Below are 20,931 nucleotides of genomic sequence, written 5' to 3' on the forward strand. Positions count from 1 at the left end.
GGATCGTGAGCACATCGCTGTGTGTGTAGGCACCTTTACTCTACTTTGCCTGACTTTGCCCCCGTCACACTTATCCATGCGCAAGCAGAGTAAGTGGCAGTATCACTCAAATACAAATGGATATGTGTGTGGGCATATGCAGAACGATTTCATGCAAGTTATGCTACAGCAACTGGAGTAGCAGTCACTGTTAGTACCACATTGACTCCTGGACAGAGCTGGTTTTCTATTTATTGTGCCTGTGCATAAAGAACAAACCAATCCCCTTAATAATAATATTGCTAAGTACTAACCGTGTATACACCAAAGAGATTTGTATGACATTCTCTGGTAATGCAGCCTTCATACAGCTGAAATGCTGTTTCATCAATTTATCTCAGTGTTCAGTGCTCATTGGAAATCTCTTCAGTAGCATATACATTCTGTGAACTCCTATGTTTTTGTTGCTGCAATGATCTTTGATTAGGACAGTTTTTAACAGTTCACCACCTTGGAGAAAATAGAAGGCTAAAAGTCAGAGATTCCCAAACTTTGGTCCTCAAGGCACTCTAACAGTCCAGGTTTTAAGGATATCCATGGTTGTGTACAGATGGTTAAATCAAAGGACTGGGGTACTAATTAAATCAACTGTGCCCAAGCATGGTTATCCTAAAAACCGGGAGTGTTAGGGTGCCTTGAGGACCAAGTTTGGGAACCTCTGCTGGAAGGTAATAATGGTGGTAGTATATGGAAATATGTGCTGTCCCGGTAAATGCATGGGCAGCATTACAATAGGAGTACTTTAAACGTGGTATAGTTCCTCATGAACTCCCAATAGCCATTTACTGTATAGCAAAATGTTACAACAAATAAATATTTATCAATCGTAAATTAAAACTTAGAGTTTATTTATTGAACATTTACAAATGGCTACACAAGTGAAAACAAGCTACCCACGAACTGGTGCAATTTCTTTTATACTGAATAATTCGCTTTATTCTAGTGAGTGAAGCTCCAAAGGAACCTTGTCATTAAGGGGAGTTCCTAGGTCTCCGGCAGATATAATAATCAATTGACAGAGCAACTCACCAAATAAACCAGGTCAAACCATTAAGGCTTTATATTTGTCAGAATCTTTAAATTCTAGCCAGTAAAACCATGTGACTGTAAAAACAGAAAAACGATCTGATGCAGCCAGAGAAATTTCCTTCATAATCATATACATATCCAGTGCTCGCGGTGAGTGACAAAATATGTGGATAAAAAGACCCTCCACTTTAAAAAAAAAAAAAATGGGGTCCTTCCTGACCGTTTCTGGGTCCCATCATAATTTATGCTTTAGAGCTCCCTATATAACTCTCAGACCTCCCCTAACCACTTACAAATGATGCCACACAGCCATGCCCAGCCTTTACACATTATGCTGCAATTGAATGCCCTTTAAACATTATGCCACGAAGTAATGCCCAGTCTTTACAATTTTGCCACACAGCCATGCCCGATCTTTAAATATTAGGCCGCACATTAATGCCACGCACTAATGCCCCTTACAAATGATGCCACACCGCCATCCCCGGCCTTTACATATTATGCTGCAGATTAATGCCCTTTAGTCCCACTATGCATTGCCCCCAGTAGATGACCCCCTATGCATTGCCACTAGCAGTAGTCTGCCTATGCATTGCCCCCAGTAGTAATCCCCGTATGCATTACCTCTAGTAGTAATCACCCCTAGTAGTCATCACCCCTATGCATTACCCCTCGTAGTAATCCCCCCCTATGAATTGCCCCCAGTAGTCATCCCCCCTCTGCAGTGCCCCCAGTAGTAGTCCCCCCTCTGCAGTGCCCCCAGTAGTAGTCCCCCCTCTGCAGTGCCCCCAGTAGTAATCCCCCCTCTGCAGTGCCCCCAATAGTTGACCCCCTATGCATTGCCTAACCTTTTTGACCTTTAGTGACCTGGGCCTAATGCCCAGGTCACTCACCTATTTGTGGGGCAAATACCTTAATTTGGGCCTAATGCCCCCTATGTAGCCTGGGCCTTGTGTCCACTTATATACCAACAGGCCTATTGCCTGAATTTATGCCACGGGCCTAGTGCCCGACAACCCTGGTGGTCTAGGGAGGGGTGAATAATGGTGGCCCAAGGCCGCCTACCCGCATGGTGGAAGAGGCTGCGAGGGGAATCTTCGATAGCTCTTTTTCTTCCCATCCCCGCAGTCCTCTTCGGTCCTCAGCTTCATACTTCTGCCGCTGGCCCGTCCTGGCCAGCGGCGCCGCCTCTTCCTTCCTTCCCTCTTGATCACGCCGTCTTCTGGCCTCTTGCGCTGCCGCCGGAACTGTTGCCGCGCCGCTCTGCTCTTAAGGAGGTCTTCTCTCCTCTCAGCCGTCGGTACTGAAGTTTCCCGCAATTGGCTCGTCGCATCTGCCTCCTATTGGCTACTGGACTGCAAGCCGTGTTTGGCTTGCGGCCAGTGCCAAACAACCGCCGGCGACCGCCGCTACTTGGCTTCCGGGCTGCAAGCTCCGCTTAGCTCGCACCCGGAGCCAAGCTACTCCCGCCGCCACTGGTGGAAGGGACCAGGCGGTCCCTTTACCAGGTACCCGCCGCAGTGGCTTACCCGGCGCTGGGAACAAACACACTGTCCCAGCGTCGGGCACGGATGCTGTGCCGATGCTGGGATCAGACACTTGATCCCAGCATGGCTTTCCACAGCAACAGACAATTAGAGTCTGATTGACTCTCATTGGCTGCTCTAACAGACAGTGTTGTGTCTGTTACTGCAGGGGGATGCGCTGTGCTGCAGCCAGCTGTCAGGGATTGGCTACAGCATAGCGCGTCCCCGTGGACCCGGTAACCTTAAAAAAGTGGGTCCCCAGTGCCCAACATCGGGTAAAATACGTGCTATAGCGCGTATTTGCGAACACTGATATCTATGCGATTCAGCCAATCTTTGGTTGAGGGTGAAACTGATCTCCATTTAACTGGAATGACTGCCTTAGCAGCACTATTCATATGTCGCAAAAGACACTTTTTGTACATGTGGAGAGGCCAGGCTATCGTATTCAAAACCCAGAACTCTGGTCCATCAGGAACCTCTTCGTCAAACAATATCCTTAGTAATTTGAATAACTAACTTGTTGCCAGAAAGAGACCAATTATGGGTAGAGCCACCAGATATGAAGAGAAGAACCCAAACTCCCATTGCATCTCCAACATAGGTTGGAAACACCAGGGAACATTTTATTCAATATACTGGGACATCGATACCATCTGGTAATAACTTTATAGTGTGTCTCAATAACTGCTATACTCTGAGATGAAACATGAGTGTTTTGGAAAGCTTTAAACCATTGTTGGTCAGTGAACTGCATATTCAAGTCATTGTGCCAAGCACTATAGATTTAGGCAGAGAGACAAAAACAGTATCTAAAAGCATCTTATAAATTAAAGAGATGGAATGGCGCATAGGTTCCTTTTGGGAACATATCATTTCAAAGGGGGTCAAACCTCTAATCAAAACTCCACGTACATTAATCTTCCTAACTTAGGACATCAGTTGAATATAAGACCAATATTCTGACTGAGGAAGGCCCAGTTCCATCTTTAAATCCAGAAAAAAACGGACCCCCCCCCCCCCCCCTGAGTGAACCAATTGACCTAACCTCAAAATCCAGAGAGAATTCCAAAGACGAAAAGTATGGCCCTCTAAACCTGGGTGGAATTCAGGATTACTTAAGGGAGAACTCAAAGGAGAGGGGCAGAGGATATCGAGGATTGAATCCTCAGTTTCTTCCATATTTGCAAAGTAGGGGTGATAGCAGGATTGTCAATTGATGGTACAATCTGAGCCCAGGGTAGAGCTTCTAAAGAGAGAGGGCTGGAACACTCCTCGACTAACACCCATTGCTTATCAGAATAAAATTTAGACCAATTAGCAACCCTATCTAGATGTATCACCTGATAGTACTATAGACAATTAGGGAGCTGAAGTCCTCAGTTTACCTTAGTCCTATATAGACTATCATGACGAAATCTGGGCTTCCTACCAAACCAAATAAAATCTCTCACCAATTTCTGTAAGTCTCTAAAGAAGGATGGTGGGATCCATATTGGAAGTGTTTGCAAATAATATAAAATTCTAGGTAAGACCTTCATCTTGACAATATTTACTCTCCCTATCCAAGAAAAATTTCTAGGTTGCCAAGTCTGGAGGTCCTTACCTACTGTATGCAAAAGGGAAACAAAATTGGCCTAAAACAAACTCTGGACATCTTTTGTTAACTTAATACCCAAATATTGAATATGAGATGAGTGCCAATTAAATGGGAAAGCTGACTGTAGGCCCTGGATCATAGATTCGGGGGCATTTAAATTGAGGTCTACCGATTTTGCATAATTGATCTTAAAGTTCTATAAATCGCCAAACTTCTTAAACTCCAAAGTTAAATTAGGTAGCAAAACCTACATGGGTTGGTAATAATTAGAGTTGTGCAGGTTCTGTTTTATTCGGCTTTTATCGACAAATTATCGTAAATTCGGATTTCTCTCATGTCGGCAGTGCTGCACCTAATGCAGGAGTACCAAATCCTGTTAATGGACATTGTGGTATAGGGTGGTAAGGTGCGCTCTTCCTGTGAGGGGGGCTGTAGCGGGTGGTGGGTGTGGTGGTAATGTTGGTGTATCTGATAGGAGGGGAGATGTGGTAAATAGATGGACAAACAACGTAGGGAGGCCAAAGTAAGAAGGCCTTACCGCCGAAACACGTTGGTGACTTTCCACAGACAACCTGAACCCACCGACACCCGCATCCGGATACGGGACCGCCGGTGTCAGTTCACACCGCCTCCACTCTGTCCACGGCTACCTACAGAAGACACCAAAGGGCATCCATCGGTCCAGGCTGCCGCTAGCACCTCCAGCGACTGGCCACCAATCCTGGACCAGCCTCTCAACAATCCTAGTGTCCACCATCACCGGGGTGTGCACACCCACAACGCGCCACACAAGTGTCCTCTGAAGAGGAGGGTCATCCCCACTGCCAGCCCAGCCTACCGCAGACCATTACACGGCACCAATCAGCGGACCCAGGGGACCTGGAACATACACCACGTGTACGCTGACTACAAACAGCCAGTCAAAGACCCCATGGTCTTGTGAGGTGCACTCACTCACCAAGGCGGTCCGGCCACCTCCGACGACAAGCGTCCTGCACTCTCGTGTTCCGACCACCAAATCAGCAGAGCATGCCAGGAAGAGAACAACACACCACTCACCCCAAGCATCTCGGCCGCACCATCCACCCACTGCAAAAACCTACTGGTAGGTAGGTACTCTGTAACCTTGATACCACCGTGCTTGACGCCGCCTAAAGCGAGACATTCATAAGCAACAAACTGACTTCCAAGGTACCTGGACACTCCTAAAGGCTTGTAAGACTGGAGACCATAGGTCCAGCAGGTAAGACGTGCCGGTCAAGAACCGCACGGCAAGGGTCCACCTACCTTCCCAACCAAAGCCTGATCACACACACCCCCCTTCTAGACCTCATCGGAGTAGCTTTGTGGCTGCTCAATAAACGATTTGGCCTCCCTACGTTGTTTGTCTATTTACCACATCTGACCTCCTATCAGACACACCACCACACCCACCACCCGCTACAGCCCCCCCCCCCTCACAGGAAGACTGTACCTTACCACATTCACTTTTGTGTTTGCCTAACTGACTAATGATTAACATTACTGAATTATTGAATTGTAATACATCATTTTAACATTTTAAATAGAGAAAGTTTCTAAAGGAATGCACATGCTTGCGATGAAAGCACTATGAGCGCAGGCGCAAGAACACAGCAAGGCATATATACCACTATTTATCATTGTTACTCCTGATGAGTAGATCTATATTATGCTGCTCTTCACGTAAATTTTAGAGGCTCTGAGATTACACATGGACTACTGAAGTGCTGTCACCAGTTGGATATTGGTTTCACTGTATGGGCAGGGGTGCCGAGTGGTGGGGGAAGTTTACTGATTGCCAGAGACTATCTTGGAGGCCTAGCATGAAGGAGGAGGAATGGCTCCCACACTCTCGATGTGGCGGCATGCATATTATGTACAGTAAAGCTTTTGCACTAGTGGGTGGTGGTCATAACCCCTGTGTTTGGCCATGCCCCTCCTAGCACCCAGGACTGCAGTATGTCTCTGTGACCCTGTGTATGTAGTTTAGAAATATTTCTCAAAATCCTGGTGTATTTTGTTGCTAGCATTTTTACATTATTTGAGAACTGTACCCCTTCATCATTTGGGAAGTCTTTTCTGTATCCTCTGTTCCTGTTATATGCACTAGCGTAGTGGTTCTCAAAATGTCCTTAGGACCCTACGCAGGTCACGTTTTCCAGGTCACCCAGCAGGTGCACAGGTGTATTCATTACTCACTGACAAATTTTAAAAGATTCACAGGTGGAACTAATTATTCAACTTGTGATTCTGTGAGGAGACCTGGAAAACATGTACTGTTTGGGATCCTAAGGACCAAGTTTGAGAACCTGTGCACTAGCGTTACTAGCTAGTCCATGTTTATATATAAACATTTGACTTAATTCATGTCCACTTTTTACATCATTAAATTTTTATTGAATATATGCAAAAATAAAATTTATAGAAATGCAGAAAAAATAATTGGGAATAACAGTAAAGGGGGTAAGAGAGACAGGTCATTGGCAGGCATTAAACAACTCATAAATCGAAAAATACAGAATATATAGGTCGGGCATCAGAATTCACTGTTTGAGGTTCATTTAGATTAATACGAAGAGAGTGACTCCGTGAAATAGAATGGGCACCTTTACCCTCTGTGATATATACGTGCCATGGTAGCCACTTCATAATAGGAGAAGAGGGGGCATTGGAGTAAGGAGCTTCTCTAGTCTCCATTTCGAAATTAAATTGAGTTTTGAGTTAACTTTTAATGTCCACTTTTTTAATGGTTAGATTTTATGACTTTTAATATTTTGGTCTTATGTTGGATTCCTCCTTATAGAGATTTAATGGTTAATATTTTAACAATATTATTCATCTTTTGTTGTTAGAGATTTTTTTTTTTTTTTTTTTATGTCTGTTCCAGTGGGATTTTTTTTTCATTATTTTTGTATCATGCAGTCTTACTAGCCTAGCTCAGTGCTTCCTAAACTTTTTCAAATCACGGCGCCCTGCAGTATCAGCATTTTTTCCACTGCACCCCTGGGCCAAAAGTTTAATTTTGAGAAATTCTGCAAACATTAAATCAAGTAAATTGTGCTTATATGTCACCCTTAGGTTCAGTTATGTGTTGGTTGACAGGGCTGCGCTTCTTTTTGTCCACATATTTTTTGATTGCCAGTCATTAGCACTGATTTTGCCTATCACATTGACTAAAAATAATTTTATTTGGTGCTAGGCCACCAACAGGAGGAACCCCTGCACGTATCCTGAGGCACCACAGGGTGCCACTGTACCTATTTTGGGAACCACTGGCCTAGCTCATTACGGCTACTATTTATATCTTTGGCTATATGGTTGCATGTGGCAGCACCGCAAGACTCCAGCTAGGTGGGCAGGGATATTGGTGAAATATTTTATGTAGGAGTTAGTGTTTTCTTGTGATAAATGTTAGTGCTTTAAATACTTTTACACCATAATGCATGATTATAAAGGTGCATACACACAACGATTTTTTGAACGATTTGTCGTTAACGATGTTATCGTTCAAAAATCGTTCAGTTTCTGAGTTATAACGATGAACGATAATCTTTCAAGCGCGCTCCTGTTTGTAGTTATCGTTCATCATCCATTTCAGACTGTCCAACATAACGATTTTTATTAAGGGAAGGAACATTTTTCGTTCATCGTTCATTACACTTCAAAAAATCGTTCACTTTTTCAAGGGAAAATCTGACAGATAATTGTTGGTTTACAAAATCGTTACGTATATGCACCTTTTAGAGTCAGACTTTTTTTATTTATTTTTTTCTTCAAACTTTTTGGAGCACTCTCCAGTTGAATATGATTTACACTTCTTAATACTAGTGAACGGCGCTAAGCTTTACATGGGTATAGGCTCTAAAAAGACTGATGCTGGGACACGCTAAAGGAGAAATCCCTATTTGGTCTGACTCAAAACCTGTTACGATGGTGCTGAGCTGGAGGGCCAGGGACCTCATTGCTTTATACAAGCTAGCCCACCACAACACCCATTTATGGTGACAAAGATACGGACTATATGGTGTTTCTACCTTACGACTTTGCCTTTGGTCAAGTCCCTGATTCTATATTTTTTATGCATGTTGTTTTTGTATATGTTTTTAAAATGTATATTTTATTTCCACAAGATTGTGTTTCTTAACCATTGGAATAAATACCGGTCTATTTCAATGAATACGCTTTGAGAGATGTGTATAAGGTTTTTAAAGCCTATATCCATGTGCTGTTCACTATACATAAATTCTTACATGTGATTGCATTTTGGTGGAGTTGGTGTTACCCCCATTTTATATGTGAGGCAGCTTGTTTTAGATTTGCTGCCCAGCTAATGGTGATATACAGTCAGGTGCATAAATATTGGGACATTGACAGAATTTTCATATTTTGGCCTCTATTCACCACCACAATGGCTTTGAAATGAAACAAACAAGATGTGCTTTAACTGCAGACTTTCAGATTTAATTTGAGGGTAATTACATCCAAATCAGGTGAACGGTGTAGGAATTACAATGGTTTCTATATGTGCCTCCCACTTTTTAAGGGGCCAAAAGTAATGGGACTATCAACTCAAAAGCTATTTCATGGACAGGTGTGGGCTTCATCCCTCGTTATTTCATTATCAATTAAGCAGGTAAAAGATCTGGAGTTGATTCTAGGTGTGACAATTGCATTTGGAATCAGTTGCTGTCGACTCTCAATATGAGATCCAAAGAGCTGTCACTATCAGTGAAGCAACCCATCATTAGACTGAAAAATCAAAACAAACCCATCAGAGAAATAGCAAAAACATTAGGTGTGGCCAAATCAACTGTTTGGAACATTCTTAAAAAGAAAGAACACACCAACAGTTGGCCAAATCAAGAACACTCTCCAGGAGATAGGTGTATATATGTCAAAGTCAACAATCAAGAGAAGACTTCACAAGAGTGAATATAGAGGGTTCACCACAAGATGTAAACCATTTGTGAGCCACAAAAACAGGAAGACCAGATTAGAGTTTGCCAAACAACATCTAAAAAAGCCATTACAGTTCTGGAACAGCATCCTCTGGACAGATGAGACAAAGATCAACTTGCACCAGAGTGATGGGAAGAGAAGAGTATGGAGAAGGAAAGGAACTGCTCATGATCCAAAACATACCACCTCATCAGTGAAGCATGGTGGTGGTAGTGTCATGGCGTGGGCATGTATGGCTGCCAGTGGAACTGGTTCCCTTGTATTTATTGATGACGTGACTGCTGACAAAAGCAGCAGAATGAATTCTGAAGTGTTTTGGGCAATATTATATGCTTATATTCAGTCAAATGCTTCAGAACTCATTGGACGGCGCTTCACAGTGCAGATGGACAATGACCCGAAGCATACTGCAAAAGCAACCAAAGAGTTTTTTAAGGCTAAAAAGTGGAATGTTATGCAATGGCCAAGTCAATCCCCTGACCTGAATCCGATTGAGCATGCATTTCACTTGATGAAGACAAAACTGAAGGGAAAATGCCCCAAGAACAAGCAGGAACTGAAGACATTTGCAGTAGAGGTCTGGCAGGGCATCACCAGGGATGAAGCCCAGCGTCTGGTGATGTCTATTCGTTCCAGACTTCAGGCTGTAATTGCCTGCAAAGGATTTGCAACAAAGTATTAAAAAGTGAAAGTTAGATTTAGGATTGTTTAGTTTGTCCCATTACTTTTGACCCCTTAAAAAGTGGGAGGCACATATAGAAACCGTTGTAATTCCTACACCGTTCACCTGATTTGGATGTAATTACCCTCAAATTAAATCTGAAAGTCTGCAGTTAAAGCACATCTTGTTTGTTTCATTTCAAATCCATTGTGGTGGTGAATAGAGGCCAAAATATGAAAATTCTGTCAATGTCCCAATATTTATGCACCTGACTGTGTATATTTAAGTACTTCTTAATACTAGTAACTAATTGATATCCACAGGCCTTACTTCATATATGAAGAAAGTGAACAAAATAAGTGAAAAAGTAGCTGAGCCTCTTTATAATATAACCAAAAAGTGGAATTCTCTTAAAATATATTGTAAGACCATTAAATATTCTTTTTAGACTTCAGAGTTATTTATAAAACCTCTCATCATTTGAAAAGGAAAAATCTGGTCATGACCACTATATGCCCACTGTTCACCTAACAAGCATCCAGTATGCCAATGCCTGCTCCATATCTATTGCCATGGTCCTTAAATCAGAACTGTCCCTGCAGAATCTGGACAGGTGGCCTGCAGACATACTGTATTTCTGCTGGCCATGTGTGTTCTCTAGGGCTTTTAAAATCCTATTGATGGAAGTATGTTGTTTTTTATATAGGCAAAATTTTTAATTTTTACTCATACGGTTTTGAAGGCAATTCGTGTACATATTGTAAATATATTCAGTTATTATCAAGATGTGTATTTATATTAAGTTTTTTTTTTTTTTTTTTTTTCATTCAATTTTCCAGTTATCCATGACATGGTGCAAACATGTTAATTTGAGAGCTGCTTTAATCTCAAATAACCTGATATTTATAGGTTCAAAGTGGAAGAAACGGTTGATCTGAAGAATGTGTTGACAAGACTTGGCATTGTAGAGATCTTCAGTAGAGAAGCGGATCTGTCTGCAATATCCGGTACGATGATACTGCAATATTTGTAACTCACTTTTCTGCTCTGTGTCGCTGTTCTTTATTGCTTGTATTTATCTTTATTAGTTATTATATTGCACATCACATTAATAAATCATTGAAGTCATCTGCAAGCAGTCTTTTCATATTCCACGTGTTGCAGAGCAGATTCAATGAATATACAATTAAAATTTCTATTTCATGTATATAAGCAAAATACATTTTACTGTGCAAGAAAAGAAATATTACTTGGGTTTAAGTATTCAGTGCTTATAGTGAAAACCGTATAGGTTTGTACAAGTATAAAATTGCGTGGTAGCTAGGGGCCTATTTAGCAAGCCTCTTTTTAATTTGGAATCATGCAGAAAATCAGATTAGTTATCTTGACTCTTTAAGAATAGACTGACACCTGATACCAGAAATATCTCCTGCATTAGGCTAAATAAATGCTACTGACAGTAGTCTCCATTATTCTCAATGGGCACTCAGGTCTGGCCCTATTTTCCAAACTCTGACAAAGCATAAACTGTCAGAGCTTGGCTGCTGTTGGCGAACGTCATTTTCAGATGGAGTTAGCCGCTTTGTGACTATAGAGGCATTAACGTTGCCCTCATTCCTTCCCCTCCATTTCTGTAAGCTCATGCATGGCGTAATGGCCACACATGCAATCACTTCACTGCCAAGCTCTTCACTGGGACAGTATACGTCCCAGCAAGAGATTTTTCATAATGGCTAATAATATTCATTCCTCATTGCCATCTGTTGATGAATTGGCCCTTTTGTGTTCTATGGCCACAAAGTCTAAAATGCATATGGATCAAGTATTCAAGCATCCTGTAACATTGATTTCTATATGCAATTTCTTTATGCGTTCAGAGACTTTTCTATGGTTGAAATTGCTAGTAATATAGTTGTGTAGAATGCTTTTTATCATGTTTGGAAAACACTGATGTAATAGGTCTCAGTGGCTTCTTGGAATTTGCACGTGTAAGTTCTGGTGTGCATGAGAAAAAATAATGATTCCCCCATGGAACAAATAGGATTTGAATGAAATCCTCACAGCAGTATCTGTGTGGGTACCCTGTTCTTGCAGCTATATTTGAGTAGGAGAATGTTACAGGAACAAGTGGCTGTAAGTGGTAGAATAAAGTTTTTAGTATAGTTTTTTTTCATTAGCGAGAAGTGAGCTATGTCACTATAAGAAGCAGCAACTGTAGAGTTAATTCAGTGTAGTCTGTGTATAACGGAATACAGGGATGCCATGGTCATGCCAGTTGTGGAGCATGGTGGTTCAATGACAGATTGAGGTGGGAAATATGAAGTTATGATGGTGAACTGTTGAGTATTAAGGTCCTGTCACTCTACACGATATCTTAAACGATTTGGCCGATTCCGACACATCGGAATGACAAATCGTTAAAATGTGTGGTGTGTATGCACTACATCTTGTAGTGTGCGCTCCCATGGGGTCGGCGGCCTCATCGCCTGATCTTATGTGCAGTATGTAAGATCAAGCGATGCGGCTGACGCTCCCATGCAGCAATATGTGGGGGGCCGGCATATTGTGCCCAGTTTGTCCGGACCTCCCGATATGTTGGCGCTGGGATCATCGGCGACATCGCTGGATACACACATCTTTTAGTGTGTACCTAGCTTTAGATGCGTGATGACATTATTGGAACAGCATATGATAATTCCCTGCTAGCTGGTAGCTTACTGCCCAGTTTGTACACAAAGTGGTTGAACAGTATTCCGAGATGCTTTTTGCTCCCCAATAGTCTGGCTGCGATCTGCTCTTAGATAACTGCAATAGGTATGGATTGATGAGTTGGCGCAAGAGTGCAGTGGAAGTTGTTCGGAAGTGGGGGAAATATTACATTTAAGCTGTTGGGTGACAGATTAATATTTGGTATTTTCTCTGAACAAATCCAGTAGCAGGATCCACCATACTTTGAGCAATTGCTCACTGTATTGAACCACGGGTATATAAGCCATCAGTACGTTAACTACTTGTCCATCTAAATAGTAATCTATCTTGAGCAATGTAATAGTCTTGTTTGCACCTGATCCATTAATGTATCCCAAGGAGCTTTTCCAGGCTTGACATTACTTAATGCATGAATGAATCCATGAGGTCAAAATATGCCCAGCATTGAACTAACTTCTGTAACTTTCATTTATTGTTTTCTAGAAAACAAGGCTCTTTATGTTGCCAAAGCCATTCACAAGTCTTACCTTGAGATTAATGAAGAGGGCTCTGAAGCTGCTGCGGCCTCTGGTATGGTATATCATCTTTGTAGTGCATATAGGAATTGTTCACTGTTTAATTTTCCGTCCCAGAAGGGGTTCTATATTATAATGCTATGGGGAAAACTCAAAATCTGTTCTAAACGTGAACCCTGGTTGGCCAGAAAGTGTAGCCATAGATTGTGATAGCGCTGTTACATACGGAACACTGATAATACAGATTGTTGAATTTTAAAATTGTATTACTACTTCAATACTTCATGTTTGCCAAGATAATGGATAGCTGGTAGTCATTTCATATTTTCTGCATAGCTTGGGCTAACTTTCTTATTAGTCCCGGCAATGCACCATCTGATGCTACAAGTCGAGTATAGACTGTCTCCTCCATTCTCCAGTAGTGTGCATTGGGTAAACAACATTTATGGAGCATACACACGGTCAGATTTTTCTTCAGATCTGAACGATAACTATTTTAAATATCGTTTAGATCTGAAAGAAAATCTGACATATCTGACATGTTTGTCAGATGAACGATGCGCGTTCCCGCTTGTCAGATAACGATATCTGACATCTGATGTGTTTGCGGTCAGATTTGGACGATTCCATTCATTTTAATGCAGTCAAAAATCACTCGTAGTTCAAATCGTTCAAATCGTTCAGATCGTTCAATCGTTCATCTGACAAATCTGACAGTGTGTATGCACCTTAAAAGGAACATGAAATATGGGCTGGACATCAAATAGATGAGTTCCACACCTGTTCAAGGTAAATCACTAAATTATGTAATCCCCTAAATTATATAATCCATCTTTATACCAGCTTAATTACAGTATAGTCTTAGGGGGAAGTAAATAAGGACTGCAAGACCTGACAACAGAGTGTGTGCATCTTGAGATCTGCCTTCTTCTTAATATGAAGGTGTTTTGTATTAAATGCAGTTCTCAGGCCAAAGAAGAGTCAGCCTCCAGAACAGTTTAAATATTTTATAGTCTGAATGAAAGTCTTTATTACAAAGGAGAACCTATTTGATATGCAAAGAGTTAAATTATGGATATTGAAGATGTCCTGATTCATCAGAAGCAATAGAAGATTCCTCTGGTAGTGAATCTGAGGACATTAGAATAAGCACCTTGGAAATTATGAAGTACATAAGGATAAATTAAACAAAAACATCTATGACCATGCAAAAAATCCTTTTTGAAGAGTACACACTCTTCCCTGCTTAGGTGGGAAAATTATTTAATCCATAAGGAATGGGCACAGGTTTGCTAAAAGACTGGAACATATGTATCCATGTAATGATAAAGAAATACTGAGATTGAGTCTGGCACCTCAAGTAGATGCTGCCACTGTTTGTATATCTGACAGAATGGCAAATCCTCTTGAAAATGTGAGTCCTCTTAGAGAATTCATGATAGGAAAATGGCGAATTCTTTCTAAAAGCTCCATTTTTCTTCAAAAACTACATTGAAATCTGGTATCTCTGTGGCCAGAACTCCTAGATTGTGGTGAGATACCCTCCATACTAATCTCCAGGAGAAGGTAAACGGGCAGCTCCTGTAAAGGCGGATGGGAGTCATACAAAGAGGGGCATACAATTCCTGTGTGAATCTTCTTTAGACACCATTGTTTGTCCAGCAAGGTCAATGGCAGGAGGTAGGCAACCTGTGGCACTCCATCTGCTGTGAAACTACACATCCCAGCATGCTCTGTCACAATTTTGCTCTTAGGGCATGTTAAAATTATGGCATGGAATGCTGGGATGTTTAGTTACACAGCAGCTGGAGTGCTACCGGTTGATTACCTCTAATCTCTGGGGTCAACCATAATGGTTAGAAGGGACTTATGGTTATCACTCTGGCCAACAGTCCCTCAGTCTAAAAATAGCTTAGCTGATCTCTCATTTCATGGGGATTTCTATTTGCAGAAAAAATAGGAGGTGAAGGCCTAGTATTTTCATCACATCGGCATTTCAAAAAAGGAAGCACTATAAACCAGGAAGACCATTCAACAGGCAGAATATTTATTTTGCTTCTAAACAGCCCTTTCAAGATTAAACGCAAAATTAGAGTACCCAACAATGACTATCATAATTAGTACCCTCTAACACCAGTAGGGGACAGAATTGTGCTAAATGGACATATTTAATCAAAGATCAATGGGTTATAGAGCTCATAAGAGACGGATACAACAGAGTTTCATCCATGTCCGCAATTTTTCAAGACTTCCTTTCATGTTCAGCACATGAAGTTTATCAGGTTCTGGATATTATGACAGACCTTCCAAATCACAGTTCTGCCTTCAGCCTCGCAACCTCTCCAAAAACCTTTACTAATGATGATGTAAGGGCGAAATTAAGAAAACATTATCAAGATGTGCCATATTTGTACAACATCCTGGAGAAAAGAAGGTCTTAACATGTAAATGCCAAGACCATGCAAGTTATGATGTTTTTGTAGAACATTGGCTGGATTGTGAGTACAGCAAAGAGCCAACTTGTCCATTCACAGGAAATACAATTCCTAGGTGTGTTAGTAAATATCATACAGAACAAAGTAACTCAAAAGATAGTACTTGGGCATAAATAAAAGATATATCCACAAACCATAAGGAAAGTAATGTTGGAAATGTATCATAGGAATGGTTCCCTGGGCAAGATGACACATGCACAGTTAACTATTAACCCTGTGTGAACACAAGCATGCTTCTTTGGATTTACAACATCAGGTCAACAAGTAACATCAAGAGGTCTCTCACCAGCTGTCAAAATCCAGAGTGACACATTAAATGCCACTCCCAGATCCATAATGCTAATACTGATGGCAGTATCCAGTGCTTAAGGTTAAGGAGCTATTCTCCTGACAAGGATAGTGCAGGATAGTCAGGGGTCTATGTAGCCTTGGAGAGAGGAGCTGATTGCTTGGTACTTTCTCCGTCTACTTTAACGGTCTTGTTACAGGCTGTGTTTGAAAAATTACAGGAGCTGACTGGTTGGAACTTTCTCCATCCACTTTCTCTCTCCAAGGCTTAGTACATAGCCCCCGTGTGGTCACTAAAAGAAACTTCAGTTTACTGGAAATATGAACAGTATGGAAAGCCGTTCAACTGTTTCATCAACAGAAGTGTTCTCAGAACAGAAGTGGCTCTAATACTGCGCCTCAAGGCACCAAAAGCAAAGCTATAATGAAGGAGTAAGTATACTACTTACATACTACGTATGTAGTAAAACTGATATCTTGATCTCTAAGAATCCTATTGATGGGAAAATTCTGGTCTTATTAAGTGGACATTATTGCAATAAACTAGAAAGACAAATTACCCAGATTCTTCTCTCTACACTAATTTCATGGATAGGAGTGTGGACTCCTTGTCAATAACATGGAGGTTTCAGTTAGCCTGTGTCTAAACCCTTTCTCTTCTACAGGTGTTTTTTATTAGAGACAAAATTGGATTCAAAAGTATTGATCAGTAGTTTTACAGCCTTGAAAAAAAAAACCAAAAACCTAAAACACTCTTAATTAGGTCTTCATTAGGTCCTTTGTAAGACCTCAGTTTAATGCTCTAAATGATGCCCCCATGAACCGATAGGCAGGAGAATTACAGGCAAAAAACTCTCTTAAAATATCTACAAGGTAATAGAATTTCTAAGAACCAATCCAACTTTCTCGCCAAAAGTTGTATCTACAGTTCATATCAACCAGCTGTGTTACCAAGAAATGTATCTACAGTTCATATAAACCAGTTGTGTTACCAACTTTTTAACTACAGCTGGATGATGGGGGAAAAAAAGGAGAAACTAAGGTGTTTTTTTTAGATTCTTGAGATCGCATTCACTGTGTAATAATACAAAATATAATTTATCAAATTATAGTTGTTCAAGCTCCTGAAGGGATCTCGGGCAGGTCATACTCCTTCCAAACAAGCCTTTTGCAGATGGATTAGAGAAGTGATCATACAGGCATATGAGAAAGGTGCAAAAGAAAGAACTATCAAATGGTTCTATATCAGGCGCTGCATAGGGTAGTATTTCTAGAGCTGCTGTAATTGGTGAGGTTAGTCAACCTCAGCATGATAAGGTAATGGAAAAGGACTAAACAGCACTATAACTTGACTTGTAAAAATGCATATATAGGATGGAATGGACTGAACAATGAAGATTTAATAATGAATAAAATTGCTTATCATATAGCCAGTTTTATAATAGAAAAAATAGCATAATACACATAAATCAATTTAAAAGCTGTATCAGTTTATGGTAGGCATGTGGGACAATATGCATATAATAAAAAAAGACACCTGTTCCTAGTATAGCCTCTTAAAGCTGGAATTGGTTGGCTGATGTCACATGGATATTGTGTAGCAGTGATTTCAAACAGTCTCATATAATTACCACTATGATCCAAAATTGAATGGGTCTTTTGCAGAAATTATCCTGCACGCTGGTAGTCCCTTGGTGAAGATAGACCTTCGAGGATGGAGTTGCTGAGTACGATGTTAATGACAAAAAAACACTGCATTGTATCCAGATGGTAACAAGGAATCTGGGGCTTGGTTCAGATGTTCCAGGATGAAGATAAAGTCCCAATGCAAAACAAAGTTCAGAACAGATGCTTCCATAGGATACAATACGGTGTTTGATTAAGCGTGAAATAGATTTTTCACGCTTAATCAAATTGTCTACCTAATGGACAAGGCTATTATATTTTTCATCTTTCCATGAGATTCCTTGGTTCCCACTGTTGCGTGTATACAGCTTCATGTCATTGGTATCGTAATTAATATGTCCTATATATGGAAGTAGCTTTGTATATGGGGATTGTATTGCATGTGGCAGGTAACTGGATTGGCTGTCATTACTGTCCGATCAACTGTGGCATACAGTACATGCTAGTAAATCCCTGTGTTGACTCTCCGATTTACTCTGACCATACTCTGCAAGCTCTTCTCATGGCTGTACTGGATGGTCATACATACTGATTTTTCTTTAAGCCATTCCAGGAGCAGCCGGAGAGGAGCTACTGCTCTTAGCGTCAGGGAAATCCCGCGATTTGTGGGTCCGTGAGGAGGGGACGGGGCTAAATGACGCAATTCGTGGCAAATTTCTTGGAAAATCTTCCCTTCCTGCCCACTAAACTAGGAAGTGGGTAGGATGCGGGAGATCTGCCTACTCTTTTGAGGGTGCAGGGTGGTTACCCAAAAAATCTGGAGACTCCCGGGAGAATAGGCAAGTATGTGCTAAATACAAGTTTAAGGTGGTATACTCTCACCTACCAACTACATGGCATTGGGCCTGTCTAAATAGCTGGGTTTGGGGGTGAAAATTGGACAATCACACTGATAAAAGTAGAAACTATTTTCATGTGGCAATTGTAGATATCATGGTTATGAGACACCTAGGAAAGCCTAATTTGTTTATAAACCACTAAAATGGCAAATCAATTTTCCAAAGAATACTCAATTTGTCGTTTGTTTGTTTTTTTAATGATTGAATTGGGACAAGTATGTCTATTTTGAAACCTATCCAACACAATTAAAAAAAAAATAAAAAAATTATTTTTAAACGCATAACATTAACACCAATTTTTTTACATCGGTCATCAATAACATCGGTGTTTGGAAAATTGTGACCAATGCGACTTTGATTTAACTAGCAGCTGCCAGTCTGAGCAGCCGCCAGGTACACACTAGGGGCCTGGAGGGATGGTTAATTTACATTTCACCGGCGGCTGCTTCTACAAGCATGAAGATGAGTCCAATTTATCTGATATTCTCCATCTGTCACTAGTACAGTAAAGTTTACGTTTCATGTTACTTAGTGACTAAAAGGCTGCAAATGAAGGACCGAAATAGCAGCTAGAAAAGTATAACAAATTTTGACTGTTGTAAAGTACCTGTAAGGAATGAACACTTATGGACAGTTGTGCCAAACTATGTAGAACAAGTTGGATGTTCTTGATCGGCTCTGCCACTGACGGAACCTGCAATGTGATTTCATTTATATTTGTACCATTTAAATAGTGTCTGTTTTACGCTCTTATTGCATTTTGTTTTCTATATATAGGAATGATTGCCAATAGTCGGATGGCAGTGCTGTACCCCCAGGTTATTTTTGATCATCCGTTCTTCTTCTTGATCAGAAACCGTAAAACTGGTGAGTTAAGCAAATTTGTTTAGTCTAAGAAACCTTGCAGTGTCCCCACATGCAGGGCTGTGGGAAATTATACAGTATTGCCATTCCTGCTATGTGATGTAGGTTCTTTCTACCATTCATCACCGAACGTATATCTCTGCCACTCCACAAATCAACTCCAGAGTATTGTTTTGGTATTTTTGTCTATTTCCATCTACTGAGACTTTACCAAAGGTTATATAATCTTTTGCTTGATTATCACAAACGAAATAAGGCATCCCCTGAAACATCCATTGTAATCTTGTTGTTCTATTTTAGGCTGTGTTCTGTTTATGGGAAGAATCATGCATCCAGAGGCACTGAATTCCGGAGGCCATGAATTTGAAGAACTTTAGTCCTTTGCATATATATACACACACACACATGGAAACTGATATACAGTATAAGCACATTGTTTGCTAATATAATTGATGCTTGTTGCATAAATGTTTTCTCCTTCTTTTTTTTTTTTTTTTTTTTAAGAGGATAATATATAATTAAACAGTAAGACAAATACAGTAGGGCTTTCCCATTTTTTAAACTGGAAAAATCAAGGCATCCTTGTAACATGGAGTTAGTGCAGTCTGTAACTTAGATTTCCAGAATTAACAAAAGGAGTTATAGTTCTACTTTTAATAGGTGTGTGTATGAATTCCAGGCAATTCAGTATTCCAGATTGCCAGGAGCAAAAGCCGGGATTGTACAGGGGGAAAATACAGGTGCATGGAAGCTCTACGTTTAGGCATTTTGCCTACTGTTTTACGTGTCTCTTGCTGTTTTTGTGGTTCTTGTGAATGCCTGCCAAATAAAGTTGTATACATGTGAACATATATTTTTATGTAGTGTACTGATGTAAGTGTTCTGATTTTTTACTTTATATACCTGTCCAAGTTGGGGTTCAAGTGACTGCAATATTTGTTATTTGTTGTGCTATAAACTTGGTGCTTAAAAATGATGATTGCAGTTTCGTTATTTCATTTTATGTTAATGACCGTGGATGACCTTGGATTTCCCGATATGACATGCTATAAGTCAGGGTGTAGCATGCTGACTTACAAAACCCTTTATTCAAGTGGAAGGTTGTTGAAACTGTGCGACTATTTTGCATTGTTGATATTTTACGACCACAAACAAAACATTTTTATAATAGAGGCATTGTATACTCTTTATTTCTTTAAACACATGTTAACTTTATTTCTGTTTTTTTAGATGTTCATTTATTTTATCTATATTTATACATTATATTTACATGCAGAATGTGATTTCTGAAAATCAAGGCAACTGTTAGCTGCTGTTTTATTTCACAATGCTGGAATTCTCTTGTTCTTTGAATGTATTTTGGTATTTACTGGATTTGTTTGTGGTTCCTTCGATCCTGTGAGACTGCCTCATTTATCTCTTCGATTCTGGAGGAAATTAGAAAGGCTTAAACCCTTATAGTATTGTGTTACACGTTCCTAATTAAAATAAACACTTTTACATACCTAGTTGGCTTATACAATCCTATTAATGTACATGATTGAGCCCCTCTTAAAAAATATATATATATATATATAACACAGGAAAAAATTTTTACATTTGTTAAACCAACATCTGTAACTTTACTGCTCTATGGGCTCGATCCAAGAAGGTGCGATATACTCACGTGTGCGAGTCATTGCGACAGTGGGCGTGCTTGT

General features: G+C 40.5%; 2 protein-coding genes across 2 annotated transcripts in view; one reads left to right on the forward strand and one right to left on the reverse strand.

Annotated features, from left to right (window-relative positions):
- Positions 1 to 20,207, forward strand: part of SERPINI1 (serpin family I member 1) — a 59,505-nt gene extending 39,298 nt beyond the window's left edge. Inside the window, exons 6-9 of the mRNA XM_088452368.1 lie at positions 10,745 to 10,842; positions 13,028 to 13,114; positions 19,145 to 19,234; positions 19,532 to 20,207. Coding sequence (XP_088308494.1) covers positions 10,745 to 10,842; positions 13,028 to 13,114; positions 19,145 to 19,234; positions 19,532 to 19,608 — 352 coding nt within the window. The 3' untranslated portion in view covers positions 19,609 to 20,207. The remainder of the gene's footprint in view (positions 1 to 10,744; positions 10,843 to 13,027; positions 13,115 to 19,144; positions 19,235 to 19,531) is intronic.
- Positions 20,208 to 20,396: 189 nt separating this feature from the next.
- The window catches only part of LOC148538712 (transient receptor potential cation channel subfamily V member 6-like), a 128,786-nt gene continuing 128,251 nt past the window's right edge, over positions 20,397 to 20,931 (reverse strand). The window contains exon 15 of the mRNA XM_088452366.1: positions 20,397 to 20,658. Within this exon, the coding sequence (XP_088308492.1) occupies positions 20,598 to 20,658 (61 nt within the window). The 3' untranslated portion in view covers positions 20,397 to 20,597. The remainder of the gene's footprint in view (positions 20,659 to 20,931) is intronic.

Source organism: Taudactylus pleione, unplaced genomic scaffold (assembly GCF_031769625.1).
Source record: "Taudactylus pleione unplaced genomic scaffold, aTauple2 ptg000037l, whole genome shotgun sequence".
Taxonomy (NCBI): Eukaryota; Metazoa; Chordata; class Amphibia; order Anura; family Myobatrachidae; genus Taudactylus; species Taudactylus pleione.